General features: G+C 39.5%; 1 protein-coding gene across 5 annotated transcripts in view; it reads left to right on the forward strand.

Annotated features, from left to right (window-relative positions):
- CTNNA2 (catenin alpha 2) overlaps positions 1-27517 on the forward strand; it is a 952135-nt gene that overhangs the window by 637981 nt on the left and 286637 nt on the right. The window contains exon 8 of one of the 5 annotated variants that reach the window (XM_063078019.1): positions 8224-8237. The exons of the other annotated variants lie outside the window; for them this stretch is intronic. Coding sequence (XP_062934089.1) covers positions 8224-8237 — 14 coding nt within the window. The remainder of the gene's footprint in view (positions 1-8223; positions 8238-27517) is intronic. 5 annotated transcript variants of the gene reach the window in all.

Below are 27517 nucleotides of genomic sequence, written 5' to 3' on the forward strand. Positions count from 1 at the left end.
CATGTGAGAGAGATCCTCTTACCACTCGGAGCCACTCAGGGGCCAAACTCCAAAACCAGCCAGGACCACCTCACAATCCAAGACAGTGCGGGCCGGGCGGGCAGGGCAAAGGACACTGCTTTCCAGTGTGGTTCCCTTTTTAGTCCGCCCCTCACCCCCCACCCAATTCCAGAAACCACTGAAGGGCATGCAATGTGGGAACAGACAAAATGGGGGCCGCTTTTAACAGCAGAACTCTGGTTCTTGCAGATGAGCCATCTTCTTGAAGAGAAGTTGGTAACCTGTGGTGGTACCATGGGTGCCCGCCTCCGAGGAGTGGCCAGGGTCAGTGCTGGCACCAGCCTCGGCACTAACCGCTGTTTGCATGTTTCCTCTCTTCTCCTTTTCACATAGCATGTTTCCTCTCTTCTCCTTTTCACATAGCTCAATGGTTTCCAAACTGGACTGCAGGGAGTATCACCTGGAGAGAGCTTTTCGTTTTGACTTTTGTTAGATTCTGGGGTGACCACACAATCCTACCCTGAGCTTCTGATATAACAGGGCTGCGAACGGGCCTGGGAATCTGTATTTCGAGGCAGAATGTCCAGGTGATTCTGACACATCACCCAGATGTGGGAATCACTGATCTTTCTTCCATACCCTTCATTTCTAGCTTTTCCTCTTATCTCTCATTCTTGCTTGCCAAATTCAACTCCTCTTTTCTCTCCCCATGTTTTTTTTTTTTTTTTTTTTTTCCTTTTTTTCCTAAAAGAATTTGTTGTGTGCCAGACATTGTCCTAGATGTTTGGGACATGATCATTATGGAGGCTGACTCCATACAGCATCTGTGGTCTCTCATCATGGACCCTTGCTCCGTACCTGTCAGCATCTCTTCTGTTTCTCTCTATACTTTAATCTATTTCTTTTTCTTAATGCTTTTCTTTGTGTATCTCTTATTTTTCTTTTCTTTTTCACTGTTAATGAATCCGTGTGTATTGCTTAGCATCATGGATCAGGTAGGATTTAAAAGGTCCTGGCATCTGCCTGAGTTTCTAAGACACAGGTCCCCCCATCACAGCTTAGAGGACCCCTAGACCACTAGGGGCAGGGCAGAATGAGGAAGATGATTTTTTCTCTTAATTCTTTGCTAATTACATGGGATTTGCCTTTCCTAGAGATGAGAATGAAAAACAAGTCAGGTTACTCTCAGGTAACATTAGAGGCATTCCAGTTTTCATAATGTTTAATGGCCTCTTTATTGTACTTGCTTCCCTTAAAGCTGCACTACCACCCTCCAGTCAAAAGAAAAGCACCGAAAAATGGGGCTTACATCAAAAGAAAAAATACGGAATAATCTCTCTGAATTAATTCCCCCACCGTCATTATTCAAGCTGCTGTTTTACACAACGATGCTCTTTTGAGCATGAACACCATTGATTGTTACAGAGCTACCTGTTCGAAACTTTCAATTAAAGCTGTGTGACGTATGAGTACAAAGACCGTGAGAACCTCTCTCCAAAGTTAAGTGGTTCACTTTGCTTTGAAGGGGTCAACAAAGGCTCTCCCTACGTTTCTCACGGGCTGCTTCTCACAACGTGAGGTACCGTCATGTGTCTCTGCTGCAAGTCATAGGCGATGGGATGTTTGAGGGCGTGCTGCCTCCACACTGAGCTCATTCCCTCAGCCTTTATGTGGATTCGACGTTAATATTGCACGTACTACCCAATCACCCAGCCAATCGGCAGCTATTTTTTAAAAAGCCTTCTATGTGCAAAGGTTTGAGTGGCTTAGGAGTTGTGAGGGGAAAAAAAAAAAAAAAAAAGTAGACGTTAACTCTTAGAGGTGGGAGAGACTGATTTACATGAAAAGAGAACTAAATTCTTTGCTTAAAGAGGATTTCCAGAATGCTTGGAATAAAACCCTTTTTCAGCATCACTTTGAGACTCGAATCATCTGGATCTTGCCCACCTCCCTACCCTCACCTTGCTCTGCTCTGTCCCTCTATTGATTTTATTCCAGCCTCAATCCTTCCTTGAATGCCCTGCCACCCCTGCAATGCTAATCTGTTTTATGCATGAATGTCCTTCCCCCCATCTTTGCATAGCCATCTCCTTCTTATCACTCAGGTTTCAATTTAGAGGTCACTTCCTCAGAGAAGTCTTCCCTGACCACTCATCTAAGGAAAGAATCAGATCATTATCATACCACCTTTTAGGAACATATTGATAATGGATATTGCTTTTCTGTGTATATACATTTCTCCTCCTCCCCCACTAAAATATAAGCTTCATGAGAACAGGGGCCTTAACTCTTCTGTTCCACCTAGAATAATGTGAGGCATCAAAAATGTGGTCGTTAAATGTTTGTCAAATGAATAAATGCATGAAACGCTGTCTATGTCACTTGCCAAATGAGGTATTCATACATTAAAACACTAGTTTTTCCAGAGGAGGGAGGAATCATTCTAGGTTGGAGGGGACAAGAATTGATTACTTTGATGCTGTAGATATGCTGGATTTAGAGCAACTGAAAGAAGGATGGGTTTGTTTCAGGTAAGGAAGAATTTGCCAGTTAAATGATCTAATGCATTTTGGCCCCATATCAGTTATTCAAATATAGGTGAATCCCTTAACCTCAGTTTTCACATCTGGTCTTGGATGTTACTTGCCGTTCCAACTCTGATTCTTAAAGCTGCTTTTTGTTTTATATTTTTCCTGATCAGGGAGTTTTGGTATGTCAGTTGCTGCAACAGAAACAGCATTGGAGAAATCAAATTTAAATAACTGGCTCTATCCCTACAATATGAGAATGGGGAAAACATTTTTTTCCCTTCATTGGCAAAGAAGATGGTTATGGCTGATTAATCAGGCCATTAGATACAGTTTTGCTGCATTCAGTAGAAGCAATGATGAGAATTTAGCTTGAATATTCATGTTATAAGTGCTTCATGAGTTTGGAATACTTATAGATTCACAGAATTTGAGAGCTAAAAAGGACCTTAGAGATCTTCTAGACTCTGCAACCCTTCCTCCACAGCATTTATAATTTTACAGTTTAAAATACAAGACCCAGAGTAATGAAGTGATTGGATTATGGTTATATTGCTAGCTGGTGGGCAAGCAGCTTATGACTCCACCCTTCTGACTCCCAGTCCAGTGCTCTTTATGCTGAAACCAAGTATGCATCATGCATTTGGTCATGTTACATAAGCAGAAAGAAAATCTGGAAGCAATGACTAGGCATACTGATAGAAGAAACCCCATCATCATTTTCAAAGTCACAGTGGTGAAAGTGAGAAATACATGTTGAAGGAACATGCTGGCATTTGAAAGGGTATAAAGCAATATTCATCATCCCTTCTAAGAGTATGTAGGGTACAAGTTAGGGAAAGAGGATGCTATTGTTTTTTTCCCCCACATATTTTCTTCATTATCCAAAAACTGCCATGCTGAAATAACACATCTTTACAAGTCTTTATCCTTTAACTGGTAGTACAAAGTGCATGGAGGTTTATTATTTTGACTAATGAATTTAGCTTTGCTCTTGCAAATAGTGTCAAATGTCATTCTTACCATCCTCCAGCAGATGGCAACTCCAGTCTTCTTGTCATTTTATCTATTCCTACACTCAGAAGATTTTGTCCTCCCACCCCCCACCCCCTTGCCTCTCCTTCAGAAGTTCATCTTTTTGTACTACTCAGGATTATGCGAACAAGTGACTCCATTCCTTGTTCACCATCTTTAGCATGTGACTCTAAATGTCAATCTAAATGTGCCCAGAAGTAACAAAATCACAAATTAGCCAACAGTTCTCATTTTTAAAAAAAAGAAAGAAAAAGAATGAAAAAATAGAAAATAAAGTTAGAGATTCTAAAATAAGATGTGCTACAGAAAACTTTCCATTTAAGAAAACAAATTTTTTCTTCAAGAGAAAAAAACTATGTCAATTTCATCAGGTCTACCTTTAAAGGAGGACAGGTTTAATTAGATTCTCTTACTGGTAAAAAAAAAAAAAAAAAAAAAAGTCATAAATATCTCAAAAAATTACCCCTAGGAGTAAAATTGTGTCAGATTTCTCACACACTGTGTTTGTGGGTCTTCCTGCAGTCTCTTCTCCTCCATTCCTCCCACCCATTTACACACACTTTCTTTCAGTAGTCAAAACTACTGCATCTATCTCCCTTATTTCTTTTTTGTTAGAAATCCGGATTCTCTCTCCAGGTCTGTTCCTAACACACTGCTGATGAAGATCTTCGTTCTCTCCTTCCAATCTTTACCCCTGTATTCCACTTCTTTCCCTACCACCTACATCCTGATAACTCTTACAGGACTGCAGAAGTTAAAACACAGGCTGCTCTCAGAGTGTAAGTCTGAAGGCAGCTGTAAGACCCCAACAGAAAAGAATAGCTGCTACTCTTATTTAAGGCAGAAATTAATGATCACAGGCATGAGCAAGTCGATTCCATCACCAATTCCTCATTGTAATGCTGTCTACAGATTTGCCAACCAGCTCTCCTGCCTGGATGTGCTTGCTTGCATTCAGAATGCCTGTGGAGAGACACAGGATGGGAGTCGTTTGTAAAATGGATTTGATGATCCGCAAAGACTGCACGGGGAGAACTTTTGCCAACTCATCTTCTTCCAAAGAACCTACCGACCCTGTCTTTTTTCATAGTTGAAGGAGAACAGTTACCTTGGTCTACCAAAAGCCAGGCTGAGGCTAAAGTCTGAAGTAAGGAAACAGTAACAGTAACATAATGCTTATTTTTTGTAAAAAGGTATTTTTAGCGTCAGTGGGTATTTTGATTATTATTGTCAGCATGTGAAAATACAAGCTGACACTGTAAATACAATCCTTGGAAATAACAGCAGATACTTGTGGAAATCCAGGTATGTTATCATTCACTAACAGCCACTAATGGAGACAGGGGAGCTTACTTTAAACCAACAAATAATTAGCACAACAATTGAAGTATAAACAGGCCCTTAACTAATTAATTCCCTAATTATTCTGTCCTGCTAGATCATTTGCACCCCTGCTTCGACTTTAGCTGTAACTTATGCCCAAGACTTGCTTCTTTCACCTTTGTGATAATCACTTATCCATTTGCTCAGTGTGGGCCATCATCTGTGCTAGAGCCCTCCCACCCCCCTTTATATGTATATATGGTTTTATTCTTCCTTATCGGTAGCTTATCTGGCACTCACTGTTGGATGCGTTTCACAGTTAATATGAGATGGGAAATGATCAGTTGGGAATTCTGCAGTGATGAGGGAAACTCTCTGGACTCTCCATGTTATTCTTTGTGGCGACAAACTTGTAGTTGTCCCTGTCCCCTGGTTCACCCATGTTTTAATCTCAGTAGTCAGAAAGCAGATAGATAGCTTTCTTGGATTTTGTCATTATCTATCTGTCTCGGGGAAGGATGATCAGTCCCTTATGAAAGTGCCAATAATGGTTTCTTCTTTTCTCTGTCCTGAATGAGGAAGCAACACGGAAACCTTTTAAGTGGTGATTTAAGGTTGTGCGAGGTTAAAGGGAGATGCATGTTTGTGTGTTGCAGGGACATGACTGTCGATGAGGAAATGGCTGGGCTGAGGGCCCAGTCTGAAAGACCCACTGAGCTGGAGGGACAGGGTAGAGGGAAGTAGGTTTGGAACAGTCATCTGGAGAATCAGGTAGCACAAAGAATCAGCACTAGTAGCTGGAGTGGGTCAGCCCTGATCCTATTACAGAGACTCCAGTCTCTTTCCCAAGCTGTTTTGCTGGTTATGGACAGCCCTGGCTCACAAAAGTTAATTACAGCCAGAAATTAAGCTAGAGCCTTCTTAGGACTCTTGCCTATGAAAATGGCTAGGTGGAGATATCCCCACATGGTACTTGTGCGTGTGTGTGTTTAACGTACATGCTTATGTGTATGTTTATATAATGCTGTTAATATTCCTTCTGATTACCTTGCATATGATAGTTACTAAAAATGTCCTGGAAAGTTACTGAGACTCACACAAAGGCTATTTTCCCCTGTTCATACAATGTGAAGAAGGAACCCGCTGACTTCTTTCGCCCTTTATTTGATAAGTGTTTGTTGGGTCATATGGGTGTATAGCCAGCCTGGTGTTCAGCCCATAGAAAATGTGCACCAAGGAGAAGTTCCTGCTTTGGAGAAGTAATGTTTTCTTTGAGGAAACAAGATATATATGTTATAAATAATTAAAATCCTCACACTATAGAAGCAAATGAAAGGATGTGGTAAAGACTGAGAGGAGATAGAAAATAATCCCATTGCTCTAGAATGCTCACATTCTCTCTCTTAATGAATGGGAAGCTTGAATAGATTATTTCAAAATGAAAGAATATGCAGAAATTAGATTGGCAGAGACAAGGTCAAAGAGCAGGCATAAGGGAATGAGGAAGTCATCATACAGTTTTGGAGAATGTGCCAGAGTGGAATGGAAGGCCTGTGTCAAGATGCATAGAAAGTGAAGAGAACTCTCAGTTAATAAGGAAGCATGGGCTGCCTCTCCAGGCACATGTGTACTTCACTCCTAATAGCTGATTCTATACGTTCTCTACACACATGCTCTAGTTCTTTATTTGTCTGTACTTGCCTAGATATATATTTACTTGGGAAACACAGAGAAACCTTCCAATCTGCTTGTTAGAGCTGAGGATGGATTAACAAGCACAGTTCCCTAATTGTTGTAGCTGCTTCTGGCTCTTCTTAAATACCCCCTTGCATTTCTAAGGTGTCCTGCCCTCCTCTCTGCCATGTTCTTCTATGTAAATTTTCCTTGATCTCTCTGGACCTGGTCTCTTCCTGCCAGAACCATACTTCTTTACTTTGGTTGGATTTTTCATTCTAAGCCTTTCTTGTAGCCGTTCCAACACTGATCCTGTATCAGCAGTTAATTTGTTCTGATTTTGTTGTGCCAAGCAAGGTGCCAAAGGTTTTATACATATTAACTCTCTTAATCTTCATAACAATCCTTGAAAGCAGATCCTTTTACCAAATGTTTGTTGAGCATCTATGATATGACAAGGCAGTTGGGGCTATTACAGGAAATAATAAAGATATGGATTCTGAACACAGAAAATGTGTGTTTAGCTAAGATCATACTCCTAGTGGGAAAGATTGAGACTTAAGGGGGTAATAAAATGTCCTGGATCTGTAATTTGAGTCTAGGTCTTTCTGACCCCAAAGTTAATTTTTTTTTTAATTCCTCTATTGCATCCACCTATTTCCTTTTTTAAATCTAAATTAATTTAAACTAAATTATTCTCAGGAATTGTTCATTTGAGGGCAAGCTGACAGTCGGGTTGTTTAAGCCAGAATGAATCGTATATGAAAAATTATCGCATAAAATAATGAAATCTTTTTTGGATGCCGTGTTCTGCTCTGGATGGAGTGTTAAGCCCTTTGAAGCTGCCTTCCAGGGTCTCCACAGGTCCAGGGGTCCATTGCCACCAAGTGGCTTGTGGCTCATTATTGCATTTAGTACTATAGCAACGGCTCCACCGTGTCTTTATTAAAACCTGCTCCAAGCTAGCATTTTCCCCTGGGGTCAGTAATGAGTTTGTAGGAATGAATGTGGAAATGAGATTTGTTCTCACCAGTGGAGTGAATTATGTCTTGTCGGGGCCCGTAGGCCAATATTTCAAATGCCACAAGATACTTCATCAAAAATTCTATTTTGGTTCCAAAAGGACCATGCTTGTCTATTAGCAAACTCAGAGAATGCCTTTAAATATATATATATATATATATTTTTTTTTTTCCCTTCCCCTGGCTCTGTCCACTGAAGGCTTTTGGAATTAGCAGTTTGTGAAAATGGCCCACTTCCATGGGCCAGTGGATGGTGCACAGAAGTGCGACCCTTTCATCTAACAAGGCTGAGTCTGTGACAACTGAAATGAATCTAATGCAGATCAGCACATCAGGCATGCGTCCTCACACGGGGCTTGTGGTACCACACCAGACACACTCGTGTGGCAGGATTTGTGTTTGCCATCTTTAAAATCATCATGCCTCAGTTTGGTTGCCAGGGCTCATTTTAATGTCATTCCGGCTTATGGATTTAAATACTGTCCAATTGGGCCTGGGCATTTTGACATCTATTTTAGTGCATTGCAGTGTTCCAAAGAAGCTGAGGGTAGAATGGGTCAATTAGGAAATAGGGCTGCACATCAAAGCACTGCTTTCCCAAAAGTAGAGATACCCAGAGGTCCTAGATTGCTGGATAACAGTACGGCTGCTGGTTGTCTCCACAGGTGTTCTCTTTGGGGGGAAGGGAGAGGAAGTGTCTCTTACATGCCATCCACCATGCTTCCATTCTCTCCCCCTCCCTCCTCACTTCTGCTGTGTCCCAGATAAAGGCTTGTATTCTGGAACAATGGTGCCCAACTACTTTTTGATATCAAAAATTCAAAGGGCAGGGGTATCCCCACCCTAGGACAGATTGAATATGAATTGGTTTGAGAACACAGTAAGGTATCCACTTTTCCTTCCCAATCTTTGTTACATGAAGAAATGCTCCTCTCTAAAGTCTTGGCTATTATTGTCATAAATTACATGTAGTCTAGATCTGGAATAAAATAAAATAAAATGGTTCTATTAATTCTATTCTAATTCTTCTACTTGTTGTGTCAAATTTTCTTTCATTGTTTAAGCTGTGCATTTGGGCAGATGCTATCCTCAATTTGAGGTGCTTTTCCCAAGTAGGAGTAAGGTTCCTGCTGGACACAAGTCTCTTGGCTGAAGTACATTTGGTGGGGACTTCCAGCCTTGGTCTAATTGCTTTATAATGAAACAAGCAGACGTGACAGTCTCCTTCCTCACCTGCATGTCTTAATTTAGTTATGGAAATTATCCTGCACATAGAACAGTGTTTATCTTTAAATAAACAAACAAGCAAATAAACAATGTTTATGACCAGTGTAGAGTTTCAGCTGCCATTGAACAGACATTAATATATTAAGTCCTGTACACATCATCAGTACTTTAAATTGCCCGTTACCTCCCATGAAGCTGGCAGCCTCCAGATCTTTGGGTTGTCTGTTTTTATTGGCTGTTAATTGTTAATAGATTTCCAGGTGTAGGTCATGCTGTGTAGGCATCAATCCTTCATTTAGGAAGGTCTGTGGCTGCCCATGATTGTGAAAAGGCAAGTGATAAACAGAAACTGGAGAAATCTCAGCATCCTCACTAAAAATGTCAAACCCAGTAATGCTTCTGGTAGTAACAGCAAAATTTATTAGTGAGAGCACAAACTTGACCAATAAAAAAGGAAAGTTAAGTAGGGAAAGCAGAGAGAGAAACAAGGCCCAAGAAGAAGGTTGAAGAAAGAGAAAACATTTAAAAATCCAAAATCATTTTAAAAATATGAGTTAGAGATCAGGCAGGGTAGGATCTTAAACATCTTTCTTGTTCTTGAGACAAAGAAAAAAGGAATGCATATGGGGTGAGCTTTTTAATAATTCTGCTTGAGAATATGTACAATAAGAGGCTTGCTGTTCTCCATGTTAGGGGAATGTATATATTGGTCCAGGTTTCAGCAACCCTAAAGCCAAACCCAGCTGCTGCCTGCTCTTATAGGGCCTTCAAGCTAAGACTAATTCTATATTTTTAAGTGGTTGGAAAAAAAAATCAAAAGAAGAATAATATTTTGTGACATGTGAAAATTATATGAAATTCAAGTTTCAGTATTCATAAATAAAGTTTCAGTGAAACACAGCCACACACATTTCTGCATGTATTGTGTATGGCTGCTTATTCATTAAAATGGCAGAGCAGATTAGTTGCAACAGAAACTCTGTGACCTGCAGAGACTAAAATATTTACTATCAGCTCTTTACAGAAAACGATTGTGGACCCCTATGTTTGTCTATTGAATCTGATTAACTGGGAATTAGTTAATAAAGGATACAGCCTTTTCACTAGTCTAGCTTTTTTTTTATCTAGCTTTCTCTTTGCAGAAGCTAATCTTCTTACCTCCCTGCCCATTGATTCACCTACTTTCAAGAGTTTGCAAAAGCTTATCTTCTGGCAGATCCTGCACTGGGCTCTGTGGGAGATAGGAGAGAGGAATTCAACCTGGTCTCTGCTCTGGGGTGCTTATGGTTTGGTGACAGATCCTGAAGGGAAGAGCGAGATGAAACATGCCCATCAGTAAGAGATATGCACTAACGGAGTGATACCTATTATAAGAGGATTGCAGGAATAATGACAAGAGATTCTGAATCTCCTTCAGACTCCCTTTCCTGAATAATGCCATCATCTAGCCAGTTGCTGATACCATTGCCCCACGCTCTCACTACCACTGTCGCTGCCTCTGCTAGCCCTGCAGTGCAGCCTGTGCTGTGATCCTGGGCTTGCGTTTAGCTCATGTGGCCAACTGAAGCAGCCCTGCCTCTCCAACTCCCAACATAGCTGCATTTCCAACACTTCCACCCTCATCTAGGCCAGGATCTTCTCTGGCCTAGGATCATTTGTGGCCTGGATCACAGCAAAAGCTCTGCTGAATGGGCCTTTCACATCCACTCTTACATCTGGTATTTTTAAAATTCACATATGATTATGCTACTTTGGTGTAGGACTTTTCTTACTTTTCCCATATTTCTTATAAAAATGTCCCAAACCTTTGCAAATCCTCAAGACCTTGAACAATCAGATGTTGACACCTCAGCAGTCTCATTTGCATGACACGCCCCTTCACTCTCTTTGTTCTAGTTATAGGGACATCTTACTGGTTTCTCTAGGGTGAATATGTAATTTATTTTCCAAACCAAGACACTTGTGAGAGTAAAAGAGACTATTAATAATTATGCCAGGGCAATGGGCTATAACTATGACAGTCCCAGGCAATCAAGACATAAGGTCACCCTACATTTCTCAAGCTTGCCTCACTCTTTCTCACCTCATAGTCTTTGGATGTGATTTTTTTTTTTTTAACTTGGAATTCCCTCACCTATCTCATCTTTATATTCAGTTCTTCTCTAACTTCAAAGTTAAGTGAGGACCTTTCTTTATACACAATCAGAGCAACTTTGCAATCCTTCAAGCAATTATATTTGCATAACAACTGATATTACTGTGTGCACACCAGAATAGAATGACCACCCTTTTCAGTCTTCCCAGGACTGACAGGATTCCTGGGACGTGGGACTCTCAATGCTAAAACCAGGAAAGTTCCAGGTCATCATGTGAGAATGTCATTTCCTCAGTGACAAGGACTACATTTGTCTGGTTCCCTACTGTGTTCTCTGAACAGTTTCTAATAAGCTATAGATGCTCAAAAAACATTGGCTGGCTGAATGAATTAAGAAAGAAAGGAATGAGGAAGAGAGATAGCTTTCATATGGGTCAACCAAGGATGCTCTGTATGTAAGAGGTTCCATTTCAGCCTAAAGGGTAAGTTATAGTTGTGGTGTGAGGCTAGGAGAAGAGCATTGCAGGAAGAGTGAAAACTTTCCTAATAGCCCTCTTTTTCCATTATTAAGTGCCAGCTGGAAAGCATTTGGAGGTCTTCAACAATGTGATGGAAATGGCTGTTATAGCTGGAGGTGTTACCTGCTCTAGGATTAGTCGCATTTTTAATAAGAAACAGAGCCTTCAATCAATGGCAATTAGGGAAGACATTTGGACTTGGGAATGAAGGATATGGTTTGGGGGTGAGAAAGGGGAGTGAGAAGGAAGGCCCAACTTCAGACTGTCCCCGAATGCTCACCGCATAGGAGGCTTCCCACTCTGCTTGGGTGTCGGTCAAACTACAGGGCTGTGGGGTCTGAATGGGCAGTGAGATGTACAACTACATCAAGATAGTTTGCGTAGAGCACCATGGACAGCAGTCTAATTGTTTTCTCTCAATTTATCCAGACCAATTGGTTTAGGAGAGGTTATTCCCGCCCACTGTGTTTCTGGCATCAGCATTTGGCATCAGATGAGACGTTTGCACTGGGAGAGATGAGGCAATCAGAAAGGCACATTAGAGCTTTCCAACTGATAAAATGTTGGATAACAGAATTTTCAGTGTTTCTTTTGGACTACATAAATTCAATAAACGAGATCCCCAAATTCCTGTGAACTGAAAGCTTGTGACCATTTGATCTATGTTTGTTTTAGAAAATGATAGATTATTAGATACAAAAACCACATTTGATATTCTCATTCTGTAGATGGGAAAACTGAGCCTCAGTGAAGTTAAAGCCTTGACTATATAGTATAGCTCATTCATGACACATTGGGACCATGACTCAATTTTCCTAATTCCAAATGCTGTGTCCCTCATCTCCCACACCAACTTTTATTATGAAAACTTTAACATACAGAAAAGTTGAAGAAATTTTACAGTGAACTCTTCCATACATATGTCTTAGTTTATTTGGGATGCTATAACAAAATACCTGAGACCGTGTGGCTTATAAACAACATAAATTTGTTTCTCACAGTTCTGAAGGCTGGGAAATCCAAGATCAAGATGCTGGCAGATTCAGTGTCTGGGGAGGGCCCATTTCTCATAGATGGCACCTTCCACCTACATCCTCATGTGGTGAAAGGGGAAAGGTGGCTCTCTGGGGCCACTTTTATAAGGTACTAATCCCATTCATGAGTGTTCTGACAACATGACCTAATCACCTCCTGAGGGCCCCACCTCCAAATACTTGGACCTTGGGGATTGGGTTTTAATGTATTAATTTAGGGAGACACTAATATTCAGACTGTAGCAACCTAACACCTGATTTTATAATTACCATTTTGGTATATTTCCTTTATCAGATATCTATTGATTCTATGTTTTAAGCATTTCAAAGGACATTGCAGATGGCATGCAGATTGCTATCTAGGGTTTGATATTTGTTTGCCTTTTTTTTTTTTTAAGGAAAAGTTTATATACAGTAAAATGAACATGAGTTTTGACATATCCCTGCATCTGCGTGCCTCAAACTCCTGTAGTACTTTGCTTTTCTCATTTCAAAGATTTCAAAAATGCTATGTTTTACTTAAATAATCATCTTAAAATGGTTTGCTCTAGATGTACTTGCTTATTTAGAAACCATTTTCACAGGAAACGTATTTGTGTAACATTAAAAGCCATGGTTTTAAAAGCAGGTTTATAAGGTGCTGTGCTCAAGTAGTCAGGAAGGAGCGACTCTACGCAAGTTTTAATTCATGAGAGATGAAGTCTCAAAGTCAGGAGAATGCACTTGTGGGAGAGGAGTGGAGATATTCAAGGGGAATATATGAGGGTCACGGAGCTTTACAGAAACTGTAGCATTGTTCCCAGCTCACTGCATACTTGGGCCCCCACACTCTGCATCTCAGAAAGGCAAATTTCCTGAAATTTCCAACTTGGATGGGGTGCGGGCTTAAGAAAATGGGACAAAAAATGTCACAAGCTCTTTTACTTCTGCTGTAGGAATGCTCTATTTGATTGCAATCTTTTTTTTTCTTTCTTTTTTGCTCCTATGGAAACAAATCAGGAAAGCTAGAGCAGTTCTGAGAGACAGATGCTAAAGAATGATACTCCACACTTCCTTCCCCAGCTCCCTTCCCACACATCCTGCAGGGTGTGTGAGCTCATGCATGCACGCACGTGCATGTGTGTGCACACACGGACACACCCCTCCTGGTTGTACCAAGGAGGCAAGAATGAGCAACTGGGAAGTTTTTGGTGGCTGAAACTGTGGGTTCAATATTGGTTCAATATTGATTCCAGGTATGAGGGACTATCCATGGGGAACATTGAACTAACAACTGGGAGAAACTTGAATCACGTTAACTGCTAATGTCTCATGTCAAAATATAGAAATAAAACATAGGAGGACTTGGTGCAGCCCCTACCAGAAACTAAGTTGACCCTACCATGGGAGGACTGTTGGTCAGGACAGAGGACAGTAGCAAGCCCAAGGCAGCCAAAGGCCTGCAACCCAGCTGGCTCCCTAGAGCAGAATTTATGGGCAGCAGTAAAACTGGACTGGCAGTACCCTGCTTTTAAGGCAGAGAAGGGGAAGGGAGAAAGAATGGAAAGAGGGAATATTCTGGAAGTCTTTCTGTGGGAACTCTAGAAAACCATTTTAGGGAAAACAGAACATTTCAGAAACAGCTGGGCCTTCAGCCAAAGCAGATGGTGCAAAATGAGGAATGGGAGAGCCGCGCAAATAAAATCAAGTTGCTGGCTATGAAAGCACCGTAGGAACACGCTAGTGGTTGAAGTAGGTGGAAGCCCTTCAATGCTGACCCTGCATTTAAAAAGCTGACATTTAGCCCTTCTCTCTTGGCATCTGAGCCTGGCCAACTCTGGAGAGCTGTGTCCACCACCGACTGGTATAGCAGCTAGACTCTTTCTTGCCAAAGCTGGTTCAAATGCCCTAATAAAAACCTCTAAGTGATTAACATACAGAAGACAGTGAGTGGTGCCAACTTACTGCAGTTTTGGTTGTTTGCCTAATGATTTGAAAGAACTAGCTTGTGGTTAGAATTCAAATCTCCAGGCAGGATAGGAGAGTCCATAGCTTTTGCATAGGCCAGGATCAAAAAGTATAAGGACAACAAAGGAAAAAAATTTTAAATGTAACAGAACATTAAGATGAAGAGGAATGCACATTTTCTATCCCTGATTACAATCAGAGCTGGCTATTTTTAGTGTATTTCTGATGAGTCTACTTCACCGTACTTCATACCAGAATGGCACAATGAGTGGTATTTGCTCTTTATTGGCCAGTAGTTGAAGAGATGAATCTCCATGGCAGTGTGTATACAGGGAGTGCTGAGGCTGACATATGGTAGATTTTTTTCACATCTAAAAAAAAAAACAGTTTCACTAATAATATAAATTATGTGTGTGTGTGTGTGTGTGTGTGTGTATTAAACCCATCAGCTGAGTTTCAATAATCAACTTTATTTTCCAAGGAATAAAATATTTTGTGGCCAGATATTCATCCCCAAACCATGATTTAGAAACTTTGAGTTGCAACTGGATAGGTTATGGCAACTGAGCTAGAATGAATATTAATGAAACTTATGCCACAGATTTCAGCAGATAGAATACTTAATTTTTATTAGAGATAGGTCTGAGAGGTAGGGGAGGGTATCTTTCCAGACTCAATCATAGAAGGAGAAAAACAGAATATTATAACCCAACTCTGCAAATGTGTTCTACATAATGTAATGTGAATACCTTGCCAAATCTTATCCCCACTCTGTAGAGAGAACTAGAAATATCTCTTCCAATACGGATTTAGAAGTTGCAGTTTCCTGCAAAAATAAGTTGTGTATTTCCCTTTTATAACCTGATATAATGTTCAATGAGTTCGATTTTTCACCTGCTCGTTCCACTAGTCATCTCCTACTGGTCAGGTGCCTGCTGTGGGCTAGGTCCTACTGAAGAGCAAAGCAAGACCCTGTCTTCAAGGAGTTTTCCATTGTGATAAGGACATGAAAGAAAAAGCTCAAGAAACAAACAATTCGTTAACAATCAGGACCATGTATAACCAAGGGAATCAGACAACGTATGAATTTGAGCTGGGAAGATTATTTGGGTTGGAACAACTCAAAGATGTTTGATCTTGATGTTTTCTATGCACATGATCTTCAGTAACTCCTACGTGTTCTGGGGGAGCTGATTTCCAAGACATTTTTGACTAAGATTTGTACCTTTACATTGGGACACCACCAACTTATTAATATTGCTTCTTGACAATATTGGCTATTGTGCTTACAAAGTACATGATGCTTTTTGTCAAACATACAATTAATTGAAGGGAAAATGAATAATATTGTTTTGGGTTTTTTTCTTCTTTTGACTGACAAGACCTGATCAGTTCCATGCTGTCTGTATCACTTGAAGTCAGACTACCCCTGTCAGTACTTGCTAGATTCTTTATGGACATGGATAATAACTATAATCCACGGAGCAGTCCTGTGGTTAGGATGGTATAACTAGTGATTTTCAAGCCTGGCTCTGCATCAGCACCTCCTAGGGAAGGAATACCTTGAACTTGCTCATCTGTCTGGACCATGTAGAGAAGGATCAACCAGCTGGTATCTTTCAGTGAGGTTTCCCATGGCCTTTTGCTACCTGCAATTTTATGGTTTTAAGAAAGGCCTTTGGCAAAATTTTGATTACTGTGAATACTCTCTTATAATGGTTTACTTTTCAAAAGTATTCATATTCACAGTTTTTTGGGGGTTTTTGTTTGTTTGTCTTTTTTGGGGGGGTTGTTTGTTTGTTTTTAAATCTTCATAATTCCCCACTGGAGAGGGAAGAATTGAGTCTCTTCCCATTTAACTCTCCTGAAAGAGAACCAATAAGGCTAGTTGAATGTACCCAGGTGACATATAGACCTTTAGCCATGCGATGAAGATCACATCCAGGTTTCCTGACAACAAACTTAGATTCTGATTCTCTCTCATGTAGGACGTAAAATCTGGCTTATGTGATTGATCCTGTTGACAGTTAGATGCAGGATTTAGGACCCAAGTTACAAATATTTCACTTTTTGGTTAACAATAATTTAGAAGCTAGATGGAGTATTTTTTAAATGATCAATAGACCCCTCCTCAAATCAAATACAAAATTAACTCAAAATGGATCACAGATTCCATTTTTATGAAGTTTTCACTATGTAAGCATGATTGATTAAGTCATTGGCAATTCAATCTCCAGCCACTCTCCTCTCCCCAGAGGCCAGAGGGTAGGGCTGAAAGTTCCAACCCTCTAATCATGTTTTTTTTTTTTTTTTTTTGGCAGCCAATTCCCATCCTGAAGCTCTCTATGGATTCTTAGCCACCAGTCATCTCATTAGTATACAAAAGATACTCCTATCAGGCCAGAAATTCCAAGGGTTGTAGGAACTATGTGCTAGGAACCAGCAACAAAGATCAAATATTATTTTTTTATTACATCATAGATTTGAATAGACATTTGTCCAAGAAGACATGCAAATGGCCAATAAGCACATGAGAATATGCTGAACATCATTATTCATTAGGGAAATGCAAATGAAAGCTATAAGGAAATACCACTTCACGTCCACTAGGATGGCTATAATAATAGAGATGGACAATCACAAGTGTTGGAGAGGATGTGGAGAAATTGGCATCCTAATTCTTTGCTGATAGAAGTGCAAAATGGTGTAGCTACTTGAAAAATAGTTTAGTAGTTTCTCAAATGCTAAATATATAGTTATCATGTGACCCAGTAATTCCACTCTTAGGTATAATCCAAGCTAAATGAAAACATATGTTCACGCAAAAACTTGCACATGGATGTTCATAACAGCATTATTCACAATAGCCCAAAATTGTAAATGTCCACCACCTAAGGAATAGATAAACAAAGGATGGTATATCCATGCAGTGGAATATTATTCAGCAAGGAATGAAGTACTGATACATGCTACAACATGGATGAACCTTAAAACATTATGCTACATGAAAGGAGATAGTCACAAAAGACCATATATTGCATGATTCCACTTATAGGAAATATCTAGAAGAAACACATCTGGAGACAAAAAGTAGATTACTGCTTGCCTATGGCTGGGGGAAGGGGTCAATGGAAAGCGACTGCTAAGGGGTAGGGGCTTTCTTTTTGGGGTGATTAAAGTATTCTATACTAAGATAGTGCTGATGGTTAATCAACTCTGTGAACTTATTGAATTGTACGCTTTGAGTGAGTTTATGGTATGTGAATTGCATCTCAATAAAGATGTTAAAAAATTAACTAGTAGTATCTATCACCTGAAGTTGGGCCATCCAGACAACATATAGGTACATCTAAAATTAAGCCTCCAACCACTGTGATTTTCTTTCACCCTCTGATGAACTTGGTGAACTGGAACTTGAAGTCAGCTCTCCTTGTAAATAAATAACGTTGCTGCTGCTGTAAGAGCTAATTGACAGTGTTGCCAAATTGGCTTTGCTAGGGAACAAGCAGTCATGGTTGTCTTGAAATTAACAAACAAATTACAATGATAAATTTTATTTGAAAAATTTTATTGTTTCCTGTTTGTATAAATCTCCAAGCAAATTGAATGACTAATGCACCTCGAATAATCAACTATCACCTAAAATTCTTTTAATTTTTCCTTTCAAATTAAGAAAAAAAAGTACTGCCATGTTTTTGTTTACTTGTTTAATGTCTCAAACATACAATAAATCCTATTTACTAAATTTCTTACATGTATAGTAATCCCTCCTTATCAATGGTTTCACAGTTTGCAATTTCAGTCACCTGTAGTCAACCATGGTCTGAAGATATCAGATGGAAAATTCCAGAAATAAGCTAAAAGTTTTAGAATGTGCCCCATTCTGAGTAGTACTGTGAAATCTCCTGCCATCCTGCTCCATCTAACTGGAGACATGAATCACCCCTTTGCCCAGCATATCCATGCTGTATATGTTCCCCATTAGTGTATAGGAAGAAAACATAGTGAATAGAGGGTTTGTTATTGCCTGCAGTTTCAGGCAGCTACTGGGGGTCCCCAGCAAATAAGGGGGGACTACTGTATCTCTGAAAGACATTCAGTGAATACAAAATATTGTTTATTTCCTTTCGGTGAGTTGATTTTCCCTTTTGAAAGGTTTCTTTTTGAAATGCTGCAGGGAATCACCATCGTTTCTCTCTGCCTTCTCAAGAGAGCCATAAAATCCTATTGGCCATTAGCTGAAATGCCACCTCCTTGAAACAGTTTCTTCACTTGGCTTCTAGAACTCCACAGCTTCCTTCACTGGCCACTTCTTTTCAGTCTTTGTTGGGTCTTCCTCATCTCGCTGATCTCTCAACTTTTATAGTACTCCAGGCTCCAGCTCTTGGACTTTTTTTTTTTTAGATCTACACTCACTACCTCAGGGATCTTATCTAGGGGTCGAGCCTTAAATATCATCTTTTTGCTGCTGACCCTCAGATTTATATATTCAGGAAAAACCTCCACCCTGAACTCCAGACTTTTATATCCAATTACCTACTGAATGTCAACACATGGATATTTAATTGGCGTCTCAGTCTTAGCATTCCGCAAACTGAAATCTTCATCTGCCCTCTCTACCTACTCATCCCACATCCATCAAAGGCCACTCCACCCTCCTAGTGCTTTTTCTAGAAACCTTGGTTTCCCTTTTTTTCCCCTCACATTTCATATCTAATCTATTAGCAAATCCTGTTGTCACTATACTAAAAATATATCTAGAAACTGGCTGCTTCTCACTACCTCGCATCACTACCAAATCTTCATCATTTCTCATCAGAATTTTTACCAAAACCTCCTACTGGCTCTCCCTACTTCTGCCTTCGCCATACTTCCTTCAGGTCTGTTCTCAACACAATGGCCAGACTAATCCTTAGAAAATGTAAGTCAGAATGAATCCCTCCTCTTCTTAAAACCCTCCAGTGGACTGCCAAAATCATTACGATGGCTCATAGCTGCCATGCGTGCGGCCCCTCTCCTTATCTCATTATCTTCTACTATACTTCATTCTGCTCCCAGCACACTGGCCTCCTTGCCATTCTTTGAACATGATGGATATATTTCAGGGCCTTTTACACCTGCAATTTCCTCTGTCTGGAAAACTCTTGCCTCATATATGTTCACGAGATGTGTCCCTAACCCCTTAAGTCTTTGCTCAAATGGCACCTACTCGGTAAGACCTTTCTTGCCCATACTACATATTTTAAATCCCAACTCCCAACCTCTGGCTTTCTTTTTTCCTTGTTTTTTTTTTTTTTTTTTTTTTTTGTCTTCTTTCTCTGCTTTATTTTCTCTGTATCACTCATTGCCATCTGGCATGCTATTTTACTTATTTTATTAATTGTCTGTGTGTCATCCCAGAAGGATGTAAGCTTCTAGGAGATAGGGATGTTTGTACTTTGTGTTTGCTGCTACATCCTCAGTGCCTAGAACAGCACCTGACACACAGTACAGACTGAGTAAAAAAAAAAAAAAATTCATGAATGACTGAATAGTTCTTAATATTTTCTAGTTTATGAACTGTTATGAAATTTGATGAAACCTATGAAAAGTTTTCCCTGAAAAAAAAAATGCTGTTCACAGATAATTTGTACCAAAGTCTAAAGAGCATATGTCCCCTTATTTCCATCCAGGGACACTTTGCATACTCAAGAATTCCTGATTCATCATCTCTGGCCTAGAGGAATGGGCGAAGTGCAAAACCAACTCTACTATTGTCTATTTGATGATTGCTTCTTCTACTGCAGGAGTTAAGATCTATTTATTCATTCTGTTTTGGGGGCCTTAATTTTGCCAGCATAGTTTTAGAAAGGCAAAAGTCATTTGTAGAGAACCGTGTGTAGGTTTCTACCTGTACTCCCCAGGTTCTCTCAGTTTTCTTTTTCTCCTCTCTTCCCAAAATGTTTATCTCTATTTTACAAACCTTAAAGAGAGAAAGACTGAAAGACCATGTTTGGGAGGAGGTTTGTGCAAAGGGCCAGGAATGAAATCATTTCAATTTCTGCATTTCCCATTTAAAGTTCTTTCTTCATCCCTTAAGTAGGTGCCCTCGTGGGCTGAACAAAACAGTGCATTTGTTGCTGAGAAATTCTGAGATTGCAGAATTTTGCTCTCAGCACTTCCTAAGGAAAACAGCTTCTGTGAATTAAGGATTTATGGGTGACCACATTTCCACTAGAAGGGTTTGAAGATCTGGACTTACATGCTGGGATCCCAGCATGATTAAAGGCTGCAGAGAAGCTGATACAGTAAATAGTCTTTGCTATTGGTGGGCTCATATTTCCTGCTAAAGATAAACCAAGCTTTGTGCTATAAAGCAATCAGTGAGCACTGCAGTGGCGGATTCAGCACTCTGCCTCTACCATGCTGGCACCTTCCATCGGAAGTGGCGTAAAAATCATACATATTCACTTCAAAGGTACAGGACATGGGGATGAGTTGACTTTAAATTGAATTAGTTTTATCATGTAAACACTTGGTCACTTTCCCCACATTACACCATAAAATAAATATCTATGGTCTTATTTTGCTGAGTCTTCATTGATCTGTTTATCTGGAAATCCAGCTAAAGTCCTGAGAGAAGTGTGCAGACTTCTACAAGAACACGCTTTGGGCTGCCCTAGCAGGGAGAGTACTTGTGTTCTATGTACCTGCTAATGTCAGCACCAAGGGAGAGGGGCATTCACATGAATAATGCAACCTAATCCATTTATAGTTGAGTTTGAAATACATTGTGTGTCTCAGATTCTTAATAATTTTTTTATGGGGAGCAGGAGGGCTAATAGTCAGAGAAGTGTGAGGGGGTTTTTTGTTCTGTTTTTTTGGCGGCTGGCCAAAGTGTGAGTTTTTTTTGGACTCCCGTTGCTTAATGGAAATAAACAACAGACTGTGTCTGACAATCCATGTGGATACTGAGCTGTTGACACTGTTTGGATTTAGAGCTTGCTACTCAAAGTGTAGTTTTAGAACAGGAGTATCAGCACTCCCTAGGAGCTTTGTGGAAGGTAGATTCTGGAGTACTATCGGAATCTACATGTTAACAAGATCCCCGGGTGATTCATGGGTAAATGAACGTTTTTTTGTTTGTTTTTTGTTTTTCTAATAGGTTGGTTCCCAAACTTGGCTGTGCATGGGAATCATCTGGGGAGTTTTAAAAAGACTGATTGTTATCTGGGTGCTTGGGTCAGAGAGCCTAATTTTATTGATATGGGGTTTCCTTTGGTCCTGGTGTGCTTTCAAAGCTCCCCAGGTGTTTGTACTGTGCAGCAGACTTTGAGAGCCACTGGTCTAGAGCAGAGCCGGAATGAATTTTGGGCACATGTGGATAATTAAGAGTTGATAATTTTTAAGACCGACTCTCAGTTAGTTACCTGGCATTCTACCAGCCAGAAATTTCCATTCGTGTTTTATCTATTGATATATTAGCTGTCTTCCAAAGCATCAAAGAAGAGTAAGTTATGTTCTATTTACTTTATTGCTTTTTCTATTTTATCTGCTTATTTGAAAATTGACAGATTAGCTTTGGTTTATATGATTATTCTAGGATGGTCAAAAGATTTGCTTAATTGAATCTCATTTTCTAATATTCTTTTAAAGGGAAGGGTATAGTTTAAAGATTGTCATTTAAGGCTCCTACCAATGCTACGCAGTGGTTGTTACTTTTTCTCTTGAAGAAAGAAAAGCTGAGACTTCAGAAGGTTAAATAACTGCCTAAATCGCACAGTTGGTCCCTGGAAAAGCCAAGCTTAGATTTTGGCATTTGAATAGGCTTTATGTGATTCTTAAAGCCCATACTTTTCTGGTCCACCATGCTGTTTCCTAATAATCTTAGCTGTGTATGATTAAAAGGAACTTTTAAAAAAGCAATTGTAATTTATTTTATTTTTGTATAGCCTCATACGTTGTACACATAGAAACGTGGAGCTTTTTGAAATTTCGTGGAAGCCACTCCACTAACCATCACTGAGTAAAGATCATGTATGCCCTGAGGTTCTGATTTAAAATAGTACCAAACAAAGAAGTTAGGCGAATTGAGGGTGGTTGAGGGCACAGGGTTTTGAGATGTTTGTTAGGTGTCCTGCATAGAATAGCTTAGAAGAATTTGCAAAAGGCAGATGCTTCAATAAAAGCCGCTTCTCTAGTCAGATGGAGAGAGGGGACAGCGGAAAGAAAAGCTCTAAGAGGATTCTGCTTAAACTAGAAGAAAAGAAAACAGGGCTGCTATAAGATATACTAAAAGGTTCTCTCAGATTATATATAGCAGCAGATGGCACAATGTAAAGGATAAACGGATTAACTTGCAGAGATTTTTGGTGTCCACTTCATAGCCAACCGTAAAAGGCACTTGGATCAATTGGGAAAGCAGCAACTTTGTTAAATGATAGCTTCCAGAATATGCCATCTGTGGTCCCTGACTGTTCTCATTGCCTGATGAAGGCTGGAATTGCTCTATCTGAGAAAGTAGATTCTTTCATCTGGTTATTTTTATTATTACTATTATTATTTTGAATTCTTTTCTGAAATTGAATTTGTCTATATCTGAGAAGGATCTTGGCTTGAGAACATTTTTGCTCCCAGTGGTTTCATATGTCTACGCAGCATCACACTGAGAAATTGTTAGCAAGGAGGCAGCTTTGTTGATTTGTTGATTCATGCCTTTTGAGGGGAAGGGTGTCTTCTGGCATCATATAGGACTCTAAACTTTATACTTGAATCCTAGGAAAGACAAAAAGGAGATCCTGGTAGGTGAGTTCTTGCCCCATGTTCTAATCACCGTTTCCCCTCATAATCACCATGGTTACCAAAAATCTATAGAAGCAGAAATCTTCCCACCTACTTGTTTCTGCTTCTTTCTTCAATTTTCCTTTATTTCTCCAGCCTCCACAGCCTCCCACTTTATCTGCCCTGGTCATCCTGATTTAATCCCCAGATTCTTACCCTTCCTCCTGTGCATTTTTTCTTCTCCCATTTTTTTCCCCTTTGAATTGCTGCTCTTCTCCATTATCTTTTTTGATTAAGAAGTTTTCTTTCATCTTTGCTTATTTGAAACAGTGATGACTAGTGCAGGGGCTAAATTGAAGTTTATTTTTATAGAGTCTATATTTATAAAAGATCTTCTAAAATACTTAATTAACAACCATCAATAAATTCTAGGAGGATATTTAAAGTACAATGGAGTGTGAAGAGATCTCCAAACTATAGAAGCATCATTTAGGTATAAATATAACTGCAGTGTAAGAAGAGGGTTCTGCTTAAACTAGCAATGCTTCGGGAGTGGGGGTGTCCTTTTGGCATTTTGAGTGTGTAAATTTTCAGTATGAGGGACTACTGGGATTTTGCAGAAAGTTTGGAATCCTTGGCCCTGCCCACTAAATGCCAGGAGTGCTGAGTCATCTGGCAACCAAAGACATTCACGCAGATTTTCAAATGAAATGGTAAGGTTTATTATATTGTAGCATTCTTTTTCATTATACTAAAACTTAAATTGGTTCTTTAAAATTGTACCATCACATACCTAGATGCCCCCTTATAATTTGTTCAGATTTCTTATGGTTATTGTAAAATCATTATACAGGTATACAAACATGTCAGTGTTAATGACCAAGTACCAGGCAGTTGCTACAAGAAATGACACGTAGAACATTTATCACTCTACTTAAAAGCAAAGGAACTGGTCTTTTTCTTTTCCTTTCCTTTTTTTTTTTTTTTTTTTTCCTTTTTTAATTACAGCTGTTTTTAAGTACAGGGATTAAACCCTGGACCTTGGTGTTATCAGCATCACTCTCTAACCAGCCAGCCTCGAAAGAACTTGTCTTGATCATATAAATACTCTCTTCCCATTCCTTCACTGAACCCCTCCAAGCAAGTCTAAAAGACCATGCACTACAGTAATTTACAATGTGAAAAATATTTTTCCACAATGGGGTTTTAATGAAAGTTAAATAAGTGAATGTGTTGAAGCACTTGGAGTCAATTTGAACACTGGCACTGTCTTGATGATATCTAGAATATAATTGCCTACCCCATCCCCAGTGCCTCAGCAACCACAGCTCAATGCCTTGAGCACTGATCTTCTAGATGTTAGAATGTAACCCTTTTGCATTTCAAAACAGGAGACTTAAATTTTGCCAAAACTGTCATGTGGCAATTTTTCTGGAAACAATTCCAAACAAGGCATAATGCAGGATTTAAATGAAAACTTCAGATAACCTAAAACCTAAACTGAAGAAAAAAAATGAGTTTGATCATTATCTTTTCTTGCTAGGAGCTCCAACAGTTACTTATATGCATTTTATTAGAAAATGCTCATACAACCACTGAGAACAGAAAAAAAGGAAATTGATTCCTACCAGAGCAAATGGAGTTCAGGTTAAAAATGAAACACACACACACACACACCCCAGTTGCAAATGTCATTAAATCTGATGAAAATGGGGAACCAAAAGCAACCTCTTTCCCCACATAGGGGACAGTGGATCTTTAAACTAGAAAGCATTTTGTGGTCAGGTCAGTAGAAACTAAATGCGATGCTCACCTACAGCCAGAGGAAGGACTCCATGCCTTCTCCAGGTCAGTTTATTATTCCTTGTTGTGTCTGGGTTGCAGATGAGAATAAAACCTCTCCCTTGCATGAGATGAGTCAACCCACAGTTCACAGTGGCCACATTCCTGGAAAAATAACTTGTCAGGAGAAATGATTAAAGAAGACCATGTTTGACTTCAATGCTGCCCGATTGGTGAATTATATTTTTGGAGCAATCACTTTAAATCCTACAGATTGAAATTGTTGCTGCTCACTAACCGCCTGGGTGATTTGGCATGAAATTTAATTTGCTTTAACATGCATAGGGGGTAAGCAGAGGGGTGTTAATTTTACATTTGAGAGTTGCCGCATTACTTTGAAAATAACTAAAATCTTAGTGTAAGACTTTGGTTTCACTTTTCTTCTTCAAAACAGGCATGATGCTGTGGCCAAACTCAGTACTCTAGTCCATAAGCCTGGGCTAATTTTATCTTTTCACTATGATTCTCATTCTTTCTCACTTTGATGTTAATATTAAATGAGCACTTACAATGTACTAGGCACTAACATAATTGATCATTTAATCAACATACAGCATGTTTAGCATCCCAGTTTTACAGTTGAGGAGAGCTGACAACTGATCTTTACCTGACCTTTGGTGCATTTGCAGGCCCACTGGAGAAAGTTTCTGTATCAGTGCTTCATTTTTATTCTTTCATGTCTGCCTTCCCAGATTAGATTCCTGATCCACGTTGAAATGTGCTCAGTTGCAAGGGAAAATTTTGAAATCAAGCACTCTGTTTTTAAAATTTTGCTTTCAAGCTTTCGAGATCCAGCTTTCAAGAAATAGTTTAGGGCCGAGCCCGTGGCGCACTCGTAGCGCGGCCACACTCCCACCGTGGGTTCGGATCCTACATAGGAATGACCGGTGCACTCACTGGCTGAGTGCCGGTCACGAAAACGACAAAAAAAAAAAAAAAGAAAGAAAGAAATAGTTTAGTACTCAAAGTCATGTCATTTTAAAGTTATTTCTCTGATATAAGTAAGTCAAGGCTGAGCTAATTAGAAAATTTGCAGGCTGATAATAATAATAACAATAATACAAACAATAAAAATAATAATAAAGTGCTGCCTGTGAGTCTATGTCTTTAACCTACCTAAAGATGAGATCTATGAGTGGGCCATTTTCTGTGCCAAGACTAGTGGGATATAGTGAATATTGAAAATGCCTTAGACAGAGGTCTGCTCTGCCATGTAATCCATGTGTGCCCAACTGATCAGCATTCACTGGTCAGCATTCACTCAACTGTATTTGATCCTTGGAATGCTGACTAGCAGCCGACATCAATTCATGCAGTGGGTCTGAAGTTTGGTAATTCCTGGGCTCTTTAAATTTGAATTTAATCCTAATTGCACTTTTTAGGTAACTTTCAATAGGCCACTCCTTCAGTCATAAGCATTTCTTCATGGGATCTTTTAGTATGCACTTTTCTTACAGTAATTGTAAAGGGAGTGTTGTTTGGTCCCCAAAAGGGGACCAAACGCTTGTCACTTTGCGTGTTTAGTGGATGCTGGCATGATTTATTATTCAGTAGGTTATGGAAATATGCCGTTTCTTGAAATGATAGTCAATAAGTACTGTAAAGGATCTCAGGAGAACTATGTGCTTCTTCTAATTAAGTTGTTTGTTTGAGTTTATTATAAGACAAATGTATCTGCGGTTGATGTTATTGTGTGGAATACCAGGCAATGGGGATATTTTGAACTTCTTCCTGACCATATATATTCCCCCACCATAATTTCCTACAAATAATACCAGATATCAAATCTGGTGGTGACTCTTTTTTTTTTTTTTTTTTAAGATTTTAACACATGGTTTTCTTTAGGGAAGTAGGTTCATTGGTTTTATGAGAACAGCACATGTGTCAGTGTTTGAGAAGATAAAATCTACCAAATGAGTGTTTGAGAGCTTTAAATGTGAGTACATCATCCCCAAAGGAACCTAGTTAATTTTGTTCCACCAAAATGCTCAGGACCTAGAGCATCCTAATCATGGCCAGAGTTACCTTGCTCATCAATTATTAGCATTTCCCCTCAGTCTGTATGTACTTAGATTCTCAAGTCCCTGATAAATGGCAAAATAAGTACTTGGGGGAGGGGGAGCTAATTTTCAAGTAATAAGGGACAAAATTTATCCATGACAGTATAGGACTGAATGAAACAGCCTGACAACTACCACTATTTTCTATCTTAATGGAATTATGTGGTACTTTGGCATAGGTGTGATGAAAGTATAATTGTTGTCCTTTCTCAAATATTAGATATGTAACTCAGGTTGTAGTCTTGTTAACTGTTCTCTCCTTTCTAGTATAACCTGTAATGTTTGGGGCTACTGTATGTCTGGTTGCATTGAATACATTTAAATTTTAAAATGCCTATAATGTAATCAAAGATCACATGTCCCTTAATTGAAGCTCTTTATTTCTTCATGTCACAGTGGGAAGAAGTCTGAATAAACAGGAGACAGATGTTCCAGACCTACCTCTGCCTCTA

The sequence above is a fragment of the Cynocephalus volans genome, chromosome 14, assembly GCF_027409185.1.
Source record: "Cynocephalus volans isolate mCynVol1 chromosome 14, mCynVol1.pri, whole genome shotgun sequence".
In the NCBI taxonomy this organism is placed as follows: Eukaryota; Metazoa; Chordata; class Mammalia; order Dermoptera; family Cynocephalidae; genus Cynocephalus; species Cynocephalus volans.